The sequence below is a fragment of the Marmota monax genome, unplaced genomic scaffold (assembly GCF_021218885.2).
Source record: "Marmota monax isolate L192 unplaced genomic scaffold, Marmota_monax_Labrador192_F-V1.1 WCK01_AAM20220418_F8-fsc00231, whole genome shotgun sequence".
Lineage (NCBI taxonomy): Eukaryota > Metazoa > Chordata > Mammalia > Rodentia > Sciuridae > Marmota > Marmota monax.
Window position 1 is genome coordinate 2,316,017 of NW_026693458.1, and position 22,753 is coordinate 2,338,769.

Below are 22,753 nucleotides of genomic sequence, written 5' to 3' on the forward strand. Positions count from 1 at the left end.
ATGCATTGAAATATTTGTAAAATACCATTGTAATTTAAAATGTCATTTATTTTCCTCTTTAGGAAGTTTGCAGGTCAGGTACAAGCTAGACAGACATCGAGATCCAGACGCTTTTAACTTTGATTTTAAAAACATGGCGGATGGGCACCTTCACCAGCTGAAGATTGACAGGGAGGAAGCCGTGGTCTCTGTAGAGGTAATGCAGCAAACTTGAAGGTCCCAGTAACCACCATGAGGAGTCTGTCGGAGAATGGATAATCTAATGCAAAAGTATGATGATAAATAGTAACAAATGAGCAAGTGTTCTCCATAGACCAAGGCAGAAAACCAAATATAGCCAGGGTTTAGAGGAGTATTTAGTTTGTTTTGTTTGTTAAGCAATGATCCTGTCAAAGTTATTATTACTCTTAAGTCCTTTTAAAAATGTCAAGATGTCCTTACTTGTTTTACTTGATTCAGCAGGGAAATGTCTAGTTTATCATGGTGACGACGGGTGGAATTTGTTAATTAATATTTCAGTAGGTGATAGCAAAAGAACAGATAGGTCAGCAATTTAAACACAAGATGAGAACATGCAAGATATTCATTGAAATGGGAATAAATAAGAAAATAGACCTGAGTCAGAAGAGAGTCAGGCAGTTGTCACTGACATTCAAAAGAAAATATATTTTAAGTCTGCACATAAAACTACAATTATTTTGGCTGTGTCAAGTCTCCTCCAGAGAATAAGTTTTTACATTTAAAATAATTGATTTCCGTCCTCTTGTGGATTCTGCCAACTGCAGATACATCATAAAGAAAAGTAAAGCAGCAAAGAGAGTGGGGCGGGGGGAGGGCAGGCGGCTTGTGGCAGTTAGAGGTTGTTCATAAAATCGGTTTCCCCTCCTAAATGTTGTTTTAAGGTGAATTATTTAAGCGTTGTTGAGAACTTACAAGTGACTTATTTTTATCATTTTTTTTCTGGCCTCCTCTGCTTCCTTATCATTAAAACTGTATCTCCTTTTGACATTCGCTTCCCACGGGGCGTTTAATAGGTTAACCAGAGTGCGCAGAGACAAGTCATCCTGTCCTCGGGGACAGAATTCAACGCCATCAAATCCCTCACGTTGGGAAAGGTTTTAGGTAAGTGGCAGAAAGATCTTTCTCCCAAAAAACATCAGATCGTAAGTGTCATGTCACACACTCTGGAAGCACTCCTTATGCTGAAAGAAGCTCTTTGTCTTATTTTAATAATAATTTCCCAGTGAGTGACAATCAAGGCACAAATGGCACTTTTGTCTGTGTGCACATAGAACCATGAGTAAGTGCTGCCTGGCGGTCAAATGAGCAAAGGCGTCCCCTGAAAAACACCCCACGCTTACCTTCCCCCTGGGCAATCAGGCATGCGTCACGGTGTTTTTCTAACACTTATTGAAAAGTGAACTGTCACCAAAGCCGACATGGAGTGTCAGCCTCAACTCAGGGACCTCCACTCAATGATAAAACTACCCATGAGCTGAAGACAGACGAAAGAAGGGTTGATTTCCTTCAGCAGATGGTAGCACCTTGAACTCAGTCCCAAGTCCTGCTTGGCCTAGGTTTCTGTCCTTGATGACACTGAATCAGAGCTATGAAGCGTGCTCATAACCACCTTGACCCAGGGGGAAAGATGAAGTGAGAATGATACCCCAGGGAGGATGTATTTGAAAGGCACAGCTTAACTTTAAATTAACATCATAGTTACTGAGGAAAGGAATCTTTCTGGAAAGAAATATGTCAATCAGCTCTGAAAATGAACTATTTTAATGATATAGACTCTAAAGAGAATCACAAATTAGGAAACAATATTAATTGCATAAATTCCTGTTTCCCTCCAAATAAGTATGTGCAAGGGGTTAAGATGTTAATTCAAATGTTATTCAAAGTCATATAACTTAGGGTTTAAAAATGCAAGTTTGAATTGAGCAATGAAGCATGGAGTCTGAAGCCACTGACCTCAGAAAGTGATGAATATTCATTCTGCCGATGCCTGGCAAATATGAAATAATAATCAAAGACTAAAGCAGCACTTCATGATTTGGACAGCTGTCTTTGGGATGGGTTTTTGTTGTCTTTTGCTGCTGTTCAGCCATTTAATAATTATGCCAATATAATTTTATATTCAAACTTGGAGAGCCATGTGAAGTATATTTATTCTCTTAACTTACAATAAGATAGACTGTCATATTGAGGAAAAAAGAAGCCACTAATTTTCCAAAGAAAGTTGTTCAAAGTATTCAATGGTAAGTCATCATTATTAATTCTCTTAGCCCCTTGAATCATTCCCTTATCCACTCACTGAAAAATATTTGGTGAAAATGGATTATGGACACTTAATTAGATGTCGAGGCAGCTTATGAATAAGAGAGTCACTGCACTTATCCTATACTATACTCACATATTAATAAGAAACTTAGGCTAGTGTGTGAGCAATTATAATAAAATAATGCTTGTTATTATTTACCATACTTCAGAAGAAATAGCCCAGAATTAATTAAAGTTAACATGCTGTTTTTATCTTCCCAATTCTTTTTTTTTTTTTTTTTTTGTGCCAGGGATTGAACCCAGGGGTGCTTAACCACTGATCTACCTCCCCAGCCCCATTTTTAATATTTTATTTTAGAGACAGGTCTTGCTGAGTTGCTCTTAGACCTCACTAAGTTGTGGAAGCTGCCTTTGAACTTTCGATCCTCCTGCCCCAGCCTCCCAAACTGCTGGGATGATAGGCCTGCACCATCACACCACACCTGGCTCTTATCTTCCCATTTCTGAATCTTCTTGCTTAATGAAGACCATTCAAATTAATTATCTCAACATCAATTCAGTATACACCCACCTCAATGTAAGCTCTTGAAGTCAAATTTTCTATGTAGTTTTGAATTTTATCAGAGAAATGTCTTAAAGAATGTCAACACTTAAAATACTATAATCCAGGAGAAGTGACCTGTCACTTTTGTTAGATTCTTTATCCAAATAATTAGGATTATTATCCTTTTGATTTGGCTGTTTGTGTGTGTGTTTTAACCACAAACTTAAAAAAGAAATGTACTAAAGCAAAATAAGAAATATAGAAGCTGAGCATGTCTTTTTATCTTCTCTCAGAAAATAAAGCAGTAGCCTATAAGTTTTTACATTTTATTTTCATTTAATTAATTAATTAATTAATTATTTTCTCTGAAGTACTGGGGATTGAACCTAGGGCCTTGAGTATGCTAGACAAGTGTTCTATCGCTGAACTACATCCCCATCCCCTAAGCAAAGCAGTGTAAATACTCACATATTATCACAATTACACAGATATGAGAATGTCAAATGCTTTTGGTAATTAACTATTCCTGGAAATTATGTTCTGAGTTCTACAAGGAGATGTCACATAAGACATAACATTTAAAGCTCAGTGGAGCTATGGCTTTATATTACTTTTATACTATGATATTTGCCTCATTTACAAGGGTTATTGTATTTTGGGTCTGAGATTTTCTTTACCTGATTCATAAGCTACTCAAGAAACCTACAATTGATTTGTGGATGCTGGCAGATGATATAAGATCGCTTGGGTTAGAAATAAAGGGCTCTGTTATTTATATAGCAAGTTTCATGCACATTAGCCATTGGCACGGTTTCCCCGATGTATTAAGTCTTACGGAGCTGGGATAAACATTCGGGTCAATGCTGCAGATGGGCGGGGTCTGCACTGTAACTGAGGAACACATAGCTTAGGGAATCTACAGATTTTGTAGCAAGCACTAAACAAGCCTATTCCGTATCCCATAGGGAAGATATCCTTATCCCTCAAAATTGCTTGTGCCAAACAAATTTGAGAAGCGGTCTGGATAAAGTGCTGTCAGGTCTTACATTTCTTGGTTTATCAGGCAAAAACATAGAGAAACACTTGAGCCCAGGGCAACTTACTTTTCTCAGTTTTATAGAGTGAAAACACAAGAAATCTAAAAAAATTAAAAAGATGAGATTTTACATTGTTTATCAAGGAAGATCCAAGATTAATTGTGTAAGTTAACTCCTTTTCATAGCATCTGTAAAATGAGGAAAACTTAGAAATAATTTAGTAGAAATCCATAGAAATCTCTTGAGATTTTCTAACTTGACATTAACTGGGAGTCAGTGAGGATCATGGATGTTTTGAGGTCTTTGAAATTATGAGCCTCCAAGACCAAGGCTAGAAAATAGAGCTTTCTGTGATGGTGAACTATGCTGACTTACACAGTCATTCCTAGACACACCTAGTTTTTTAACAAGTGAAATGTGGCTAGTGTAACTGAGTGACTAAATTTTTTATTTAATTCTAATTGATTTGAACTGCATGTGGCTAGTGTCTACCATATTGCACAATGTAAAACACTGTCCATTTGCTTGCTTATGTAGTCATTTTTTTTTTCATTCAAACAAATGACACCCTGTTGTGAAAGCAGACACCTCTCTAATTGGCATGACACTGACCTGGGAAGCCAGCCCTACATCAAATATTTTTTTCTACCTCCTCAGGTGTTAATATTTCAAATTCCATAATTAAAGAACCATTTCTTTTGTACCAAGTCTTTCCTTCTGCTAAAATGCATATACTTCTTAGAGTACTATCAGAAACCATAATTAGGTATTTATGCAAAAGTGAATTTATTCAAGAACAGGCTTTGATGGAAAAGAAGAGAGAATTGGAAGGAATCCAGGTAGAGTACCATAGAGAGAGGGGGGCAGAGTGACCCACAGACATTTTTGATTAGAGCTAATTAGCCAACAGGTGCAGAAATGGAAGACAATGTCAACTTGTCAAGGCAATAGGAAAATCGAATTCAGGTCACTGCCGAAGTGTTGAGTTCTACTTAAAATGTGTTCTACTGAGAAACAATTACTAACAGTGTTTTGTTAAAAGCCAGGAGTGTTTCATCCTTGGGTTTCTTCCTGGGTTGTTGAATGAGTGATTGCCTGGTAGACTCAGAGTAGGCAAAGTGATTACTTCCTTTCAGATATTTAAAAAAAAAAGTATATCTGGTGATCATTATTGACTTAAGTAATTTACTGAGGAATTAGAAGAGGTCTATTCTGTTCCATCACCTTCAAATTAAATGAATATTCACCATTCATCAGAAAAAAGATCCCCTAAAACTATATGATTCTTGTCCAAAATACCATGATTTATTGTAAAACCTTTTTGTATTATATTGTGTCAAAGAGAGAGATATTTTTACACATGACAAAATGGCAGACTTTCTTCAGGACTAAAGGAACTCTGGACTGGGGTTTTGCAGTGAAGAGATTGGGCTCAGCTTAAGATACAAGGAAAAGTGTAGACTGGCAGCCAGCCAGGTTGGGTGGGGGGGGGTTGGTTGGTGGGTAGAAAATTACCAAGAGGTTAGGAGAATTCTTACTAAATTGACCTATTGGGATTCTTGATGAAGACCTGCTGGGCTAATCAATCACCTGGAGGACTGTCAAGGACGTCAAGGAGAGTGGAGGGTTCTGGCTAAATTCCACAACTCAGAAACAAACAAACAAACAAACAAAAAAAAATGGGGCTAGTGGAGCAGATGGCTCAGAGAAGCCTGATTAAAGTTTGATTAAGGGTAGAATCTCAGTGATGTCAAAGTTCTTTCTTAGAAAAAAATATATATAATTATACAAAGGTTCTTGAAATAGAAGAAAAAAATACATAAAAGTAAGGGAAATGGTAGTTCTAGTCAGGAGATAAGCATGAGTAAAACCAAAGAGGGTTAAAGAGGGAAAACTAAGAGGAAACAACACTGTCTAAGGCTCACTCTCTGGCCTGTGGGTAACACAGGGAGGGACCTGGGGAGGGGACCTGACCATTATTAAAGGGCCCATGCCCAAGGGCTCCTCTTACTGACTGCAAGTGAGCCAAGAGATGGATGAATGTGTTGGGGAAAAGAGTATCTTGTTTTCACGTAATGGTACAAGAGAATGTTTCTGATTGTGGGTGCTAAGAAAGTGGAACTCTCAAACTTAGGAAAGAGAAAAGGAGAAAGAAGAAGGAAACTATATAACCCCAGCAGCTCAGGAGGCTGAGGCAGCCTCAGTGACTTAGGGAGGCCATAAGCAACTTAATGAGACCCTGTCCCTAAATAAAAAATAAAGAAAAAGGACTGGGGATGTGGCTCAGTGGTTAAGCCTGGCTTCAATCTCTGAAAAATAATAATAATAATAATAATACACCACTACATCAACAAAATAAAAAAAACCATCATGCAAAATAAATAGTGTAAGATAGAATGAATCAAATCAGATATAGAAGTTGTTACTCTAAATGTGAATAGCCTCAATGCTGTCATATTCAGGTCAAAAAATATGTAGTTAAATGCTCTTACAATAAGAAAACCACTAGGAAGTCCCAGCTAATGAATTTCAGAGGTGCAGCGTTGCCAGCAGACAAGATGCGCCTGAGGTTAGAACAACTGAATGAGCTCAAAGGTGGGGGAGGGCATTATCTGGGGATAAAAGGTACAGTTTGTTAAGAGGACATGAAAGCCATGAATCCAATGTACATCATGAAAGATGACAGTTGAACAGAAGGAGTAAAAACTGAACTTCCAGAGCTCTGTCGTCTCCAGGAGTCAGTTTACTATAATTCCTCCCGCGGCTGCCGGCTGTGGTCTCCCTGACAAGTGTGTTTTAATGATCAGTTTTTAAAAACCGAGTTCAGATCGTCGCCTTGAAGCCCCCACAGAGTCGCTGTCCCTCGCAGCTGTCCACGGAGGCCCTCTGCCGTGGAAATGGCCATCAGCCGCCTGCTCTCGCGCAGGGGGCGCAGGTCGGAGCCGGTGGCGGCTGTGCAGGCGGGGTCTCCAACCGCGCCCAGTGCCCCTGCGTCCTAACGCTGTGTCGCTTTGTGCCCGCAGAGCCCCCAGGCGCGGACCCCGACACGCGGCGGGCGGCGGCGCGCGGCTTCACCGGCTGCCTCTCGGCTGTGCGCTTCGGCCGCGCCGCCCCGCTGAAGGCGCTGCGCCCCGGAGGCCCGGCCCGGGTCACCGTCCGCGGCCACGTGGCCGCCGGGGCCCGCTGCGCGGCGGGGGCGCGGCCCGGCGATGGAGCGCGGGAGCTGGCTCCGCGGCGCGCAGGTGGCGCAGGTGCGTGGCCCCCTGCCCCTCCCCGCGGGCCTTGGAACCGCGGCTGTGCGCGGTGGAGAGGGCCTGCGACGCCCTTGGCAGCCTCCCCTTTCCTACCCTAGGTCGTTCCGAACCCAGCGAGGAGGGAGAGCCTTTGGTGAAGGCGGACAGAAGCGACTCTGGGGTCATCGGAGGTAAAGGGGCTGAAGGAACTCGTCTGCGGCATTACTGTCGCTTTTTTAAAAAAAACTTTTTAAATTTTAAAAATTATTTGTTCCCATTTGACAGTATTAACAGAAAAATATAGCTAAGAATCAGCACTCCAGGAGGGGAAAGGGTGCTTGTGGGTTTTCTGAGTTGATGTTTACTGATTTAAGCTGGGGTTGGGGAAGTGGGAGGATGCTTCTGTGATGATTCCACTGAAAACTTGATTTTTAAAGAACAGGTAAAGTCTGGCGTGGTGGCGCTCCCGGGATCCCAGCTACTTGGGAGGCTGAGGCAGGAGGATGGCAGGTTTGAGGCCAGCCTGGGCAACTGAGCAAGACCCTGTCTCAAAATAAAAGGGCTGGTGATGTAGCTCAGGGGTAAGGGGGCCTCCGGGTTCCATCCACAGTCCGAGGGAAAATAAAAGAAAGTTACAAAATAATGAAAAATTCTTATTTCATAAATAACTGTATTCCCTAGGATGTGAGGGATATATAGGAAGGAGGGAGAGATAGATAGAAAGATAGATAGAAGGATGGATGGATGGATGGATGGATGGATGGATGGATAGATAGATAGATAGATAGATAGGGCATAGATCTGATATAGCTATTAGAGCAAGACACTGCCCCAAGTAATTATATTCACAGCCACAAAAACCTAAGCCAAAAGCCAAATAATGAATAGAGCACATGTGTTATGACACTTTTAAAAAAAGGCAATTTGCATGATTTAGATGTTTCACTTATTATTTGATTTTTTTAAAGAAACTTTTAAAAATTTAAATATGCTGAACATTACTTCAAGTGCATTTTTTTTTTCTACTGTACAATTCAGTGTCATCTTGTACATTCTCAGTGTGGTACAGCAAAAGCCACGGTTTATTTCACTTTTAATTGTCCTTTCCAGTTAGTCTGATAGGTTATTTTTCACTGAAGGGAAAATTGAATACAATCTAAACATATCTTTTTGGCAATGAAAACAATGTTTCATTTTTTTGAAATATAATTTATCCAGAGCTGGTATGAAAAAAATAAGATTTCATATTTCCTCACTAATTAATTGATTATTGAAATATCGTTTTCTTGTTGTATAGACTCTTCATAGTACATACAAAGCAAAATTTTTTCCTCTAAAATGATAGAAAACAAAACAATTCAGACATTATGAAAACCTGACTAAATATCTTTTTTTGTGTATTAACATTTGTCACTCTCTTGGTTATTTTTCTCTTTGAAATCTGTAAGGTATAAAATAAAAATACATGACCCAATGAGGAAAAAGCAGTTTTACACAGTTTTATGTGAGAAGGTAGTCAAGAATGCATATCTAAAAAGTAGATTTTAAATCAAATATAATCCTTAATAAATCCTGATTTTTTTGAGACAATTTTTCATTGCAATACAAAAGCAATTTAAAGATGTTCAACATTCCAGAACAGGATCCCAAGTCCTACAAGTGTTTGCAAAATGTCAGACTTAGCCCCTGACCTTCTTGAAGAGCTAGAGGTAGTCAGCAAATTGAAAACAGAACAACAATAACAATAACAACAAAAACTTACTTTTGGAATTTTATTGCTTTTGGTCAAACATCACTGGCAAGATTTTCTGTAAATATCACTGGCAAGATTCTCTGCTGTTCAACAATCAATCATACAGTGCTCTTGGGCTGTCCTGAGAAACTCTAATGAGCTCTTGAAGGAGGGGAGGGGAAGAAGGAATATGCGCAGAAGGATTCCCCTGGTCTTTTTTTTTTTCAATAATTTATTTTATTCTCATATATATACTTCAGCCTTATTTCTTTCGCATATTTTATTGTCATAATTTGCATAAGAGATAAGATTCAGAGAATTTTTCTGTTATGTCTGTTTATTACTAAATCAAGTGTTTGTTTTTTACTGTTATTTCAACCTGATCCTCTGAAATACTTGCTAGTATAATAAAAGAAATATTCAAGTAACCATTAGTCATTGAATTAGAAATATAATTTTATGAAATTATTATGATTTTTAAAACTAATAATAATTTTCATTTACTGAAAGTACCATAACTATACCATACCTAGACTTTAATTAATTGTTTTATACACTTTATTTCATTTAATAATCACAAAGACTCTTCACAGACACAGTCTTCATATTCTAACAGTCACCAGATGGAGATACAAATTGATACCCTTTGTCTTACACTTACAATGTGGGCACTCCAAGCTTGGCTTTATACGTAGTTATTTGGTGTAGCATAGATTTGACTTTCATTCTTCACAAATATGATTGCTGCACAGCTAGCTTTCTTGGGGGTGCTTTAGCACTCTGGCTCTGAATTACAGCCTTAAACTAGAAGGAGGCACCAGGTCTTCCCCTCAGGTATTCTGATTCAGCATGAGTTCGGGTTGAGAACCATGGCATAGCTAATGGTCTCAATATTTTAGAACATTTACACCTGGTTCTTTCAAATAGTCCACATTCCACAAAAATAAACTTAATAAGTATCCCTGCAATATTTTTGGCGACAGGGATTGATCACATATATGTTACACTACTGCATTTCAAAATTATGTTGTCATTAAAGTATTTTGGAGTTGGGGAGGTAGCTCAGTGGTAGGGTGGTAGGCCCTGGGTTTGATCTCTATCATCAAAACAAATTTACAAAGATATAAAACAATTTCATGAAAATGTATCTACTTAGTTAAAAATAACATTTATTTTAGGATGGTACTAAACATACTATACTTTTTTTTTTTTAGTAGTAGTAGTAACCTTTTTTTTTTTTTTTTTTAGGCTTTATTTTATTCATTTATTTTATCTAGTGCTGAGGTTTGAACCCAGGGTCTCACACATGCAAGGAAAGCACTCTATCACTGAGCAACAACCCAGCCCCTATACTTTTAAGATAATTTAAAACTTCGTCTCAGAGCCTTGTGTATATTTGTTTTTGTTGTTTGTTTATTTGTTTGTTTCGGAACCAAGGATTGAACCCAGGGGTACCTAATCACTAAGCAGCATCTCCAGCCTTTTAAATTTTTTATTTAGAGACAGGGTCTCTCTGAGTTGCTTAGGGCCTCACTAATTTGCTGAGACTGGCTTTGAACTTGTGATCCTCCTGCCCCAGCTTCCCAAGTCCTATTTCTGTTTTTAAGCACAAAAGCTGAATTTCAATCACAGGCCTTTAGGGAAAAGGACTACCCCAGCTATATCCAAAAGTCATGGAAACTCAGACATACCAAATGTTATAAAACCACTGGACCTTAAAATTCCTGAGGCTTGATGGTCCCAACTTATGATATAGTACATGGTTGGTTTGTTGTAACCTAACTTATTAGGCAGTGATGTTAGCAAGGCCCCCAATTAAGGCAAAAATCACCATTTATATTCTGACTTGGTGTTCTTCTGTCTTCTCCCCTACCCCAGGTGTGATAGCAGTTGTGATATTTATTTTGCTCTGCATCTCTGCTATAGCCATATGCATTTACCAACAGAAAAAGTTACGCAAAGAAAATGAATCAAAAGTTTCGAAAGTTGAAGAGTGCTAGGACCACTCAGCAAAGTGCACGTGTCAAGACACAGTCCTGAGAGACAATGTCTTCTGGTTGGCAGTGGGCTGATCTACCCCAGCGACTGTGGACCGTCCTGATCTGGTCATCCCTGTGGGTGGGCCAGTGCTAACCACCTGCTGAGGACCTGGGGTGCTGGGAGGCCCATTCTGCCTTGGTGGACACCTCCCTCCAGTGCAATTTATATGACAGTGAAGGAGGAATCCTCATTCATCATGGTGGAGTAGTTTGCCCCAGAAGGAATGCTCTCTTCCAACACAGAAATTTAATTTGTGTAATAATTGTGGATTTTAGCTGAGAAAATGTCCACGAGGCTCTGGTCCTACGAGACAAAGTCAAACTCTAATGTTCTTTATTGCTCAGAAGCTTATCTGGGATCCTGTTCTTGTTCCCTGCTGATATTTTTTTTGGACAGGAAATGCTTCTTTGATCACTTCACCAGCATTTCTGTAGTCCTGCAATCCAGTGCCAAGGGCCTGCTAAAAAGTTAATGGCGTGTTTGATTTCCTTATCCGATGGTCAATGCAATGCAAGAGACCTGGAAATGTTATTTTTGGTGTATTGCTTTTTCTAATTGACTGTTTTTAATCATTTTGATAAATTTTAATGTTGAAATCAATATGGAATGTTGGTGATAACATTTTAATATCGAATTTTGTAATGGAACAGAAAATTGATAGGTAACAAGATGCAAACAGAATGTCAATTAGAGTCTGCCTATTTTCTTTGTAATCTGTAATTATAGTTTTTGTAAATTGTGATCATGCTTTTAACTAAATTTATGATGACATAAATACTACTTCTTATACTGAAAAAGATTTATTCTTTATTTATATCAATACCTGAAGGAAACATATTTTAAACTTATTTCCCCCCCCCCCATATTGAGAAATTATGTCAGTTTTTTATCATTCTATATTTATATTTCTCTTTTTTCTTTTTCTTTTTTATTTGGGGGGTGGGGTGGAGGGGTGGGGACAGTGCTGGGGATCAAACACCAGGTCCCTCAGCTCTATATTTCTCTTTCTAAACATTGTTACTGATATGTCTGATTTCCTGAATTTTTACTGAATATCTTTCAATTTGTTAGGAAAATCAGCTGCAATTTCTTTTTCAAATATTCAATTGCTCTAAGCATAAATATCATTGTATAGTATCCTCTTGTCCAGTTGCTTTTGAAATATAAGATGGAGGCTACTTGCTCCAAGGAAAGGCAGAATTTATAGGCTCCATATTAAATCTGCTCTTCTAATCACAGGTTTATGATCACGAAGCCAGATTTTTAAAAGATCACACCAAACTGAATATATGCTACTAAGTACTGAAATGTGTCTCATTCGAGTTTATACACACACCAAGATAGCCGAAGATTGGAACTAACAGTTCCAGGAACGAGTATCGAGATGGTGGTTATTTGGTAACCACATGGAACTACCACTGGTTTAAATAAACCACTTATATAAGAACAGTGATGCTACAGTCTCCAGAACCCAGATGCCAGCTGCCTGCCAAGCACTAATTAGATCATGGAGTTTGTCCACACCAGGGCAAGCTGGAAATATGCCAGTTAGCCTGACTATTACATAACTGAATTCCCATCTCATTTGTTTCAGTTTTGAAGGGATTACTACAGGTACTGTCTGAGGTCTGCTCCCAGCATAGGAGTTCTTCTCAGAGTACCTCGTCTCTACTGATGTTTAAGTGAATGACAAAAGATCTTTTATTTCTACAGTAACATGTAGGAAACACACTTGCATGAATGATATATATATATATATTTTTTTTTGGTTTTTGCTGTATCTCAGAGATCTATGCAGGGTAAAGAAAGATTCAACAAAGATAAAGTGCATTTGTAAGTTGGCATAGACATCATGTAATCACTAAAATTTTTACACACACATTTTACATCACAGATTTGGGTAGTTGGTATTTTATCTAATTGCAGAGAGTAAAACACCATAAACCACTGTTCTCGGTGTTTCTTGCAAGACTGAAAAAGTGCATTGATATATCATCCACTGTCAATCTTCTGTACTGATTTTTGGACTTTATCTTTTCGTTTGAAAATAAATTCACTTTTGGAGTAAAATAAAATTATTGTAAGGGAAGTTGTGTGAAATTTAAATTATGAAAATGTGACTTTCCCCCCCTAGTTTATATAAAACTTGCAGATAAATGCATTTTGTAATAGTTTGAGCATTAGTTTATATTCCTTGTATATTGAGATTAGCAAGACCTGTTTACCTTTTTATGATCTGATATTTATTATCTGGTAAGATTTTCATTCTAAATTCTTAAACAGAAAGTAAAGAAAAGATAAGTCTTTACTGATTACTAGAAGTATATATGTATGAATGCATATATTTCACCTTCTGCCAAGAACAGCCATCAATTGACTAAAATACAGATGGAGTACTTTTTTATGTTGTTGCAGAGAAATGAGTCACTAAAAGTGAAAACCACTCTAATTATATAGAGTTTAGTTGTAAGTAGCACCCTTCTATATATAAAGCTAACAGTGTAATGATTGCCCATATAATGTTCTCACAAAAAGAAAATAGCATAACTAACACTCTTTATCTGAAAAGGCTGAAGTTTTTTGACTCTTAAGAACTTCAAACTTCTAATATTAAAACTAGAGTGGTTAATATGACATTGACCAATTGCTGGAAAATGGTGACATTGGCAAATGGTCTCATCTTGACACTGTGGCCCAAATTCACTGTAGGAAATCACTCCAATTCTTCATCATTTCCTAAGTGCCATCACTTTAAGCATGAACTTAACCTCTTTTGATTGTGGTTATTGCTGATAAATGACCGAGTCTATCTCATGTTTCTATTTCTGTGAAGGGTCAAATGGCTTGAATTAAAATATTTCTCCAGTTTGCTTTGATCCTTCATGGTAATAGAGACGTGGGGTAAATCGTGGGCACATACATAAGATTTGTTTTCCCTGCTGGGTCAGCTGTAGAGATGAGGAAGCAAACACAAAGGGTGAGAGTCACTTTGCCAAAGGGACAATACCATTGAGCTGTCATACTTTTATGAAACTCCTGGCTCATCTCGCTCTTGATGCCACTAAGGATAGAGCCATCTCCCTGCCTTCTCAGCATTGCTGAGCCGAGTGCAGAAACAGATTCCATTACTTGACATTCCATTTGCCTAGATTGACCAGTGCTTCTGGATCTCTGTTCACATCTTTTGAAAAAACAAACATTTAATGGAAAATTGATCTTGATTTTTTTAAAAAAAATAAAATAATACTTTCATCCTAGAAGCAAACAAATGTCCCTTTTGTTTGGGTTATTCTGGAATCTACACTATAATTGACACAAATGGATCATTAAAATATTCTTGAAGTTGGAAAATAATCAAATGGACACTTTTTTCCCAGTTTCACAATTATTTTCTAATATTTTCTCTTTAGTTGAATATTTTCCTATTAGGGGAACTGTGTGCTTTAGTAATAGTTCATGACCTAAGTAAGGGAGAGCATAATGGTTGATCCAGAAGCAGCCCGATTCAGAAACCAAAAACTAAGGAATTTCCGGTGCTAGGAACCCAGAATGATTAGACTGACCTTTATTCAGCTCTTCTATAAAAGCTCCGTATCCCTTGGCTCATTAGCCTTCTCTATCAGAGCAAAATGGAGGCATTATGTCACTTCTGCTTTCTATTATGATTGTTGCTATATATTGACAAATGACAGTTTTATATGTTTACGGGGTATGGAGGGATGTTGTGGTGAAATGCAACAACAAGGATGAAATTGTGAAATAAGCCCATGATGGGAAGGTGAGTGACGTATAGCCTCACTGACAAGTGGAATTGGAATTGGGGCTCACAGAAACATGGCAGAATGGAGGTCACCAGAGGTTGAGAGTGGGATGGGATGGAGAAATGATAATTGAGGGGTACAAAAGTTAGGAGGAAGAAGTTTACTTATTTATTGTCCAAGAGCTTCCCTGTTTTGCAGGAAGGGTAGATCTCAAATGTTATCATCATGAAAAGTGCCAAATATTTGTGGTAAGGGTCATGTTGGTTGGCTTCCTTTGACAGATTTTTGAATCAGAACATGGTGGTTGTGCAATATGCTATGGAGATATCCGTCACGCACTGTTTTAACAAATAAGCTTAAAAAAAGAAACTGATTTTTGTTCTTCAAAAAACTCATTCCAGGAATTATAGATTTTTCAGTTGGGAGGAATATTAACTATCATGTGTGCCAACCCTTTGTTTTCTTGCACATGCTTCTTGTGGATGTTGCTGAAGCTTGGCTCATTGCTGGTGTGTTCTCAGAACATCCCTGATGGGGTTTTCATGGTAGTACTCCACTGGAAGTGTGGATAATGCTTAAGAAAGTTAACACCGCTATCACTAAGACTGGCATCTGGATTTATATATTGTCTATTATCACATTGTTGGGAAAATATACTGGAGAACTATTTGTATTTGTCTTTTTAAAACTATTCCAATAATGTACTTTATCGCCCATAAATTGACCATGACCTAAAAAGGTAGTTTTTCATTTTATTGTATCATTATTTATTTTAAAATGTGAGATTCATAAGATGCCATTTGCCATATAAGTAAAAAGGTCTGTAATCACAAAACCAAACTTACTTATAATTTGGGGAATATTAAAATTGATAATTTAGTTGGCTTATAATACCACCTAAACATTTGAGACCCATGTAGATATAGAACCTATATAGATAAAGTGATATAGAACCTATATCACTGCATAATATCTAATACCACATTTTAACTCTTTAAACAAACCAGGATGGGGAAGCAGGTAATTTTTCCCATTTCTGAAATCACACAAGGGCCTTCAATGCTTCTTGTTGTTGTTGTTGTTTGTTTGTTTGTTGCAATATTGGAGATTACACCTGTGAGTGCTCTAACATGGGGCTACATTAATTTTTATTTTGATGCAGGATCTTGCTAAATTGCAATCCTTCCACCTCAGCTTCCCAAGTCCCTAGGACTACAGGTGTGTGCCACTGCACCCAGCTCCCTCCATATTATTTTAATACCAGATACTCTCTCTTTAGTACTCTGTACATTTGTGCTGCACCTAAAGAGTGCATCTTTTCTGCACCACCCCCATCCCCAGCTAAGTGTTGCCCCATTTGGAGGCGATGTCACTTGGTTGACAGAGCACTGAAGAAAGGAACCGAGTGCAGAGTTCACACAGGACAGGGAGTAAAGCAGGTCACTGCCAGCTGTCCTGGAAATCCTCCTCGTTAACAGGGACCTAGGGAGAGTAGGCAGGAGGGGCTAGTAGTGCAACCAGGGGCTACACACTGCTATGGTCCCACTAAACACATCCGAACAGACCCGGACAAAAGAACAATTATCAAATGGTTTCTAAATCCCTGGGAAAAAGTTCAAGAGGACATACAGAAATATAAAAATTTCGAACACCCAACAAAGTAAAATCACAATGACTGATACTCAGAATAATTACCAGGCATGCACCGAGGCAGAAAAATATGACCTATAATAGGAAAAAGTTAATTTAAGAAATGATCCAGAACTTATTCAGATGTTGAACTACTAGTCAACAGTATTAAAATAACTATTGTAATTATATTCCTATGTTCAAATACATAACATGGATGACATTGAAAAGGTTCAAATAAAACATATGGAAGCCCAGCATGATGGCACATGCCTGTAATCCCAGGAGATTGGGAGGCTGAGGCAGGAGGATCACAAGTTCAAAACCAGCCTCAGCAATGGGGAGGTGCTACGCAACTCAGTAAAACCCCATCTTTAAATACAATACAAAATAGGGCTGGGGATGTGGCTCAGTGGTTAAGCACCCCTGGGTTCAATCCCCAGTCCGAAAGATAAAAATAAATAAATAAATAAATAGGAACCATCTAGAGATAAAAGTTTCAGTGCATGAGATTTAAAACCTAATGGGTGGGATTAATGGCAGATTAGACTTTTCAGGAAAAAAAAGTTGAGTCAACTTGAAGATACAACTATAGAAGATTGCCAAAATAAAATAGAAAAGTAAATAAATAAATAAAAACAGGAGACAGGGAATAAACAGAGAATCAGTGACCTGAGGACAATTTCAAATAGCCCATGTTTAATTGGAGTTCCCAAGGAGACAAGGGAAGGGATGGAGAGAAAAAGATATTAGAAAAGAATATTGGCTGAACATTTTTGCATTTGATGAAAATCAAACCGAGATCCAGGAAGCCCCACAGCCTCAAATACAAATGGTATTAAGGAAACAAGACCACGGAACATCACAAAGAAATTGCTTAACCCCTGCCATGGTAAAGAGAGAAAATCTAAAAGCAACCATAGAAGAAGGCAAGTTTTACACAGAGAACAAGAACAACAGTAGATTTCTTTTGGAAGCAAAGCCACTTTTAACCAAAAAGGAAAAAATAAAACAACAACAAGAAAAAATTCTTCCTTAGATTTGTATACCCAGAAAAAAACTTGTTTCAGAAAAAGGTGAAATGAAAAATTTTCCAGCCACACAAAAGCTAATATAATTTATTATCAGCATATCTGCCCTCCAAAAGCAGTTTAAAAGTCTTTGAGGAAGAAGTATGAGAACAGATAGAAATATGGATCTGCACAAATGGAGGAAGAACACTTACGTATATATAAGTAAATAAATATGACTTCTTCCTTATTATTTGAGCATTGACTGTTTAGAAATAAAAGCAGTATTGTGTAAGGTCTGTAGCATAAGTGAAATTAAAATGAATAAGAACAATAGCACAAAAGCCTAAATAAATGAAAATGTTGTTTGTACAGTTCTGAAACATTGTATAATATCAGTTAAATGTGGACAATAATAAGTTTTCTTTATAAAACAGTAATATCTAATTATTCAATAAACATAACAAAATAGAATAATAAAAAACACTTGAAAGTTGAGTAAAAAAGAGGAAAAGGTAACAATACGTGGGGCAAATATACGACAAATAGCAAGATTAGATGTAAAATTTTGACGTTTGATTTTAAAATCCACAACTCCTCTTAAAAAGACAATGTTAACAGAAACAAAAGTCAAGCCACAGACGAGAAGAAACTATCTGCAACACTGTAGCTGAACACAATACACTTGTTTCCAAAATATATAAAGAACTCTTACAGTTTTCTTAAAGAGCAAAACAGAGAGAATAAAAAAGAGTGGATAAAGTTCACTTACCAAAAGCAACAAAGGACACACAAAAGATGGTCCATATAATTAGTCATTAAGGAAATGCAAGTCAGAGTTGCTTTTCTATACCAAAATATGACTAAGATGAGAAATATGGACAATACCAAGTATTGCGGAAAATGTGGATCTGTTGTAATTCTTACATATTATTGACTATAAAATGCTGCAATCTCTTTGGGAAACACTTTAACATCGTTCTATGCACTTAAACAAACATCTAGCCTATGAGCTTACAATTCCAATCATGGATATATTTAAGACACACACAAGAATGTTCCCAGAACTTTTTTAGTAATATCCTCAAACTGTGAACTACTAGAATGACCCTCAGAAAAAAATGAATAAACGTATTGTGTTAGACTCACAAAATAGAGTACTCCTCAGTTACGCAATGGAAAAACCACTCTGACCTTCATCAAATTTGGATGAATCTAAAAAACCTCATGTTGAATGCATAATTAAGTTAGATACTACAGAGAACATTGTGGAGTTCTAGAATAAGCAAAATCAAGATATGGTCATAGAAATCATATCAGAGGTTGGGGTGTGTGATAAGGTGAGAGCCGAATGCAAACACACACCAGGGAATTTTGTAGAATGACAGAACAGTTCCATATCTTGATTGGTTTTGGTTACCCTGGTATACACGTTTGCCAAAACTCATTAAATTTTGTATATGGAATTTTTGCATTTTGTACATAAATTGTATCTCAATAAAGATTATGTATAAAATGAGTACATATTTTGATATATATCATATCACTTCAAATCATATGTTTGTATAATAGAAAACAATGGAAAGAAGAAATTTAGGAAGAAATTATCACTTTTATTTAATCTTTTTAATATAGACTTATAAGCATTCATAATTATATAAGTATAAATCTCAAAAAATGTGGTATTTTCTCTGTGGTATAGAAAAATTCCTATATATTCTATGTTATGTAATGAATTTAAAAACCACATATTGCCAGGTATGATGGTACATGCCTATAATCCCAGCTACTTGGGATGATCACAACTGTAGCCCAACCTCAGCAATTTAGTGAGACTGGTCTCAACATTTAAAACAAAGAGGACCGGGGATATAACTCAGTGATAGAGCACCCCTCGGTTCAATGCTCAGTACCACAAACCAATCAATCAAAAACAAAAACACAAAAAAACAAAAATCCCAAATCAAGATGTCTTTGCTATTCTATACATTTCCATATGTTCTGTAGTATGAAATTAAGTGGTGAGCTCCTTCAGCAAACCAATGCTCTACATTCCACATCCCACTTCTTGTCAATCACTTCAATCCCTTTTTCTGGAGTCTTTCCCAATAGAGAGTTGACCAGTCAATGACATTTTTCAGCCACTCTTCAGGAGAAGTCCCAGGAACGGTTAGAGACACTTGATTTCCCTTGGAAACACACATAGTAAAGACTTTGCTCTATTTTTAATCAACATGGCTATGTGGAATCAGATTTCAACTCCATCTCACTTCCAATTTGCAGGAGGCATTCAGATAGATTTTTTGGTGAATAAAAGTACAAAGATCAGCTGGGCACAGTGGCTCATGCCTGTAATCCCAGCGGCTGGGGAGGCTGAGGCAGGAGGATCGCAAGTTCAAAGCCAACCTCAGCAAAATCAAGGCGCTAAACAACACAGGGAGACCCTGTCTCTAAATAAAGTACAAAATAGGGCTGGGGATGTGGCTCAGTGGTCAAGTGCCCCAGAATTCAATCCCTAGTACCTGACCCCCCCTCACCCCGGCCATGAGATTAGAAATATTCAAAAGATTAGCAGAGAGAGGCACCTGAGTTTCTCCCAGATCTTGTGACACACAGGAGGAATGGGCCAGTGGAGAAGAAAGAGGTTGAGTGTCATGTCATGTCCCCAGCTCTGCAGTCCAAACTAGACAACCCTGCAGACTGAGGGAAGACCTGAGAGATGCTGAAGTGCCCCCAGGGAGCCCAGGGTCCTTCCTCTGGGAGGTGCTGAAGGATCAGAGGATTTCATTAGAAGGGAATGCCATTTCAAAACATTTCCTGTTAGACCATTCCTGGAGACTTAAGCTGTTAGCTTTCTGTGTGATGCTGATGGAATCTGGTGGAACTTTCTCCACTCCCACAGGCTGTTACAGCACCAGCTCAGTTCTGCAAAGCTTCTCTAATGCATAAGAGAGAGAAATACTTACCTGTCAGTAGGAGGATATTTCAGTCCAAAACGATGCAGGACATTAGATACATGGGTCACAATCAGATGGAGGCTTTTAGATTGGTCACCCCAAAGAAATAAGGGCATATATTGTCCTAAAGTAATCTTTTCTTCCTCCCCTTCTCCTTTTTCTTTTTCCTTCTTTTTTTTTCTTTTGCTCCTAGGGATTGAACCCAGGGGCCCCAGTGTTTATTTTTCCAATTTCCTGTCTATTTATCCATCTATCATCTATCTACATTTCTTCAGTGGTCTCATAACAACTACATAATGAAAAACAATGACCCAAAACAACAGCAACACCTATTAAACCTTTTTTTCACCATTTGTAAATTTGCTATAGTTGTTTAGACAATTGTATTGCTAAAATAATCCCATTTCCAGTTTTTTTTTCAAATTGCTTTTCACACTCAATTAGATTATCCACTGTGTCTTCATTTTTGTGTGTACCTTCCAACTCTCATTAAATCCAATCACTCAAAACTCAAACCCTGAAGGTGTTCATAACAACATTTTTTGCAGCAAGTGTTTCAAAGATTTTGTGTGGTATTTTCAAGTAGACCAAGTGTATTAGTCCATTTTTCCATTGCTATAACAAAATGCCCAAGGCTGGGTGACTTATAAAGGAAAGAATTTTATTTAGCTCATAGTTTTGAAGGGTAAAAGCCTTCATAGCATGGTGCCAGCTCTGGTGAGGGTCCCTCTGGTTTCATCATATGATAGTAGATGGCACCATGATGGGTCAGGAAGGCAGAGAGTGAGAGGGTCTTTTCATAACAATCTTCTCAGGAGAACTAACACTCTCCCACGTGGCCCCATCTCTTAAAGGTCCCACCATCTCTTAACATCACAACACTGGGGACCAAGCCTCCAATACGAACCCATTGGAAGCACACTCAAATAATATCCAAACCATGACATCAAGCTTAAATGTTCACAAAAAATTCTCCTTGTTATCCTTCCCAAGTCTCTAGTTTTATCTACCCTGGCATAAGGAACACTGGAAGAAAACTAACTATCAGTGCAAAAATTTAAGCTTTTTTCTGCCCCACAGAAGTATACATTTAAATGTGTCCCAAGTTCTCCAGGATTGTTGGAATGACAACAATACAGCACTTCCATTAGATTTTTTTTTTCAAAAAAATGGCAAATAAAATGTATGTTCTGGGTTAATGCTGAAGATAAAGTCAACTGATTATTGATCCTTTAAAACTGAAGTTATATAGTTAATTTTTCAAAAGTATCTTTGATCTATAGAAAAATTAAACCCAGGAAATTAGAAATATAAAAATTTAGAATACCGAAGCAGCATATGTCATATGTTTATTGGAATTTAGTGGAGATCACTTTGGATTGAATTTAAGTCTTTGTGCTGATGTAACAAGTTCACCTAGTAATTTGGCAGGCAACTGACTTGTTAATTCACAAGTGATTCAATAACAATAAATGGGTTTTGAAATCTCCATGCTGGATAAATAGACAGCTACTATATTTAATTGTAGGCAAGTACCCTCACCGCCACGAACATTTTTTAAATACAGCTCCTTCTCTCTATTTTGTGAATAGCAAATATTTAAAAATGGCCTTTACCAGCATCTGCTGCTTGGCAGGATGTGCTTGGCATTTCTACTCTTTGATTATGTCTACAAAAATCACATCAAGACAAACAAGGCTGGTTGTGCAAGAGGAAAAAAAAATTCAGACTGACTTTGAAAAGTGGATTCTACACACTGTATTTTATGGGTGGATTAGCTAAGCAGCACGAATAGGTCACTGTAACACCAAACCCAGTGATTCAAAATAACAAAACATATCGCCTATTTTAGGAATATGGTGCAAACACACGTGTTACGTAAAGAGATATGACAGCAACAAATTGCTTCCCAGTGTCTAGTTTTTAGGATTTATAATACATGGTGGGTAGACTTCCTTTCTTCATTTAGTAAAGTTCTAGCTTTCTTACATGGCATCCCAATAAGGAAGAGAACTTCTGCTTTGATATGTTCTGCCGTCCCAGGTATTGCTAGACTCTCAGGTGTTGGGAACATCTGCACATGTCCCAACTCGGAGTAACCCCACCAGCTGTTCACAGCCAGGAGACACAGAACCCTAAACCCACCATACCCCAGGTCTAGGACCATCTTAGGAGTCTTCCTTTCTCCTGCTTTCTACAGACTTTTAAATTCTCACACTACTCTACTCCATCCACCATTTTCTGGTAATGAAAGCCTCCTCTATCTCCAGATTAAGCTTAGGGGACCACCTTAGGTCACCTTTCCTTAGCCCTCCAAATCTGAGTCTCCTTTGTAAAACCACGTTGCCATCTTTGTTCTCTTTGGTCATGACGGCGTCTCAGTTTGCTAATGTTTTCACGAGATCATCATCTCCTCCAGTGAACTGCCAGGAAGCAGAGCCGGGCTCACTCTGGATGTGTTCTTGGCCCCCCACCAACCCCGTCCCCTCCACGTTGTTCATGGACCACTTGTGTAGGGACCCAAATG

At 37.9% G+C, this 22,753-nt stretch overlaps 1 protein-coding gene across 1 annotated transcript in view; it reads left to right on the forward strand.

Annotated features, from left to right (window-relative positions):
- LOC124101634 (contactin-associated protein-like 3) overlaps window positions 1-11,719 on the forward strand; it is a 209,584-nt gene extending 197,865 nt beyond the window's left edge. The window contains exons 20-24 of the mRNA XM_058583459.1: window positions 63-196; window positions 1,035-1,122; window positions 6,888-7,115; window positions 7,217-7,288; window positions 10,708-11,719. Of these exons, the coding sequence (XP_058439442.1) occupies window positions 63-196; window positions 1,035-1,122; window positions 6,888-7,115; window positions 7,217-7,288; window positions 10,708-10,829 (644 nt within the window). The 3' untranslated portion in view covers window positions 10,830-11,719. The remainder of the gene's footprint in view (window positions 1-62; window positions 197-1,034; window positions 1,123-6,887; window positions 7,116-7,216; window positions 7,289-10,707) is intronic.
- Window positions 11,720-22,753: the final 11,034 nt, after the last annotated feature.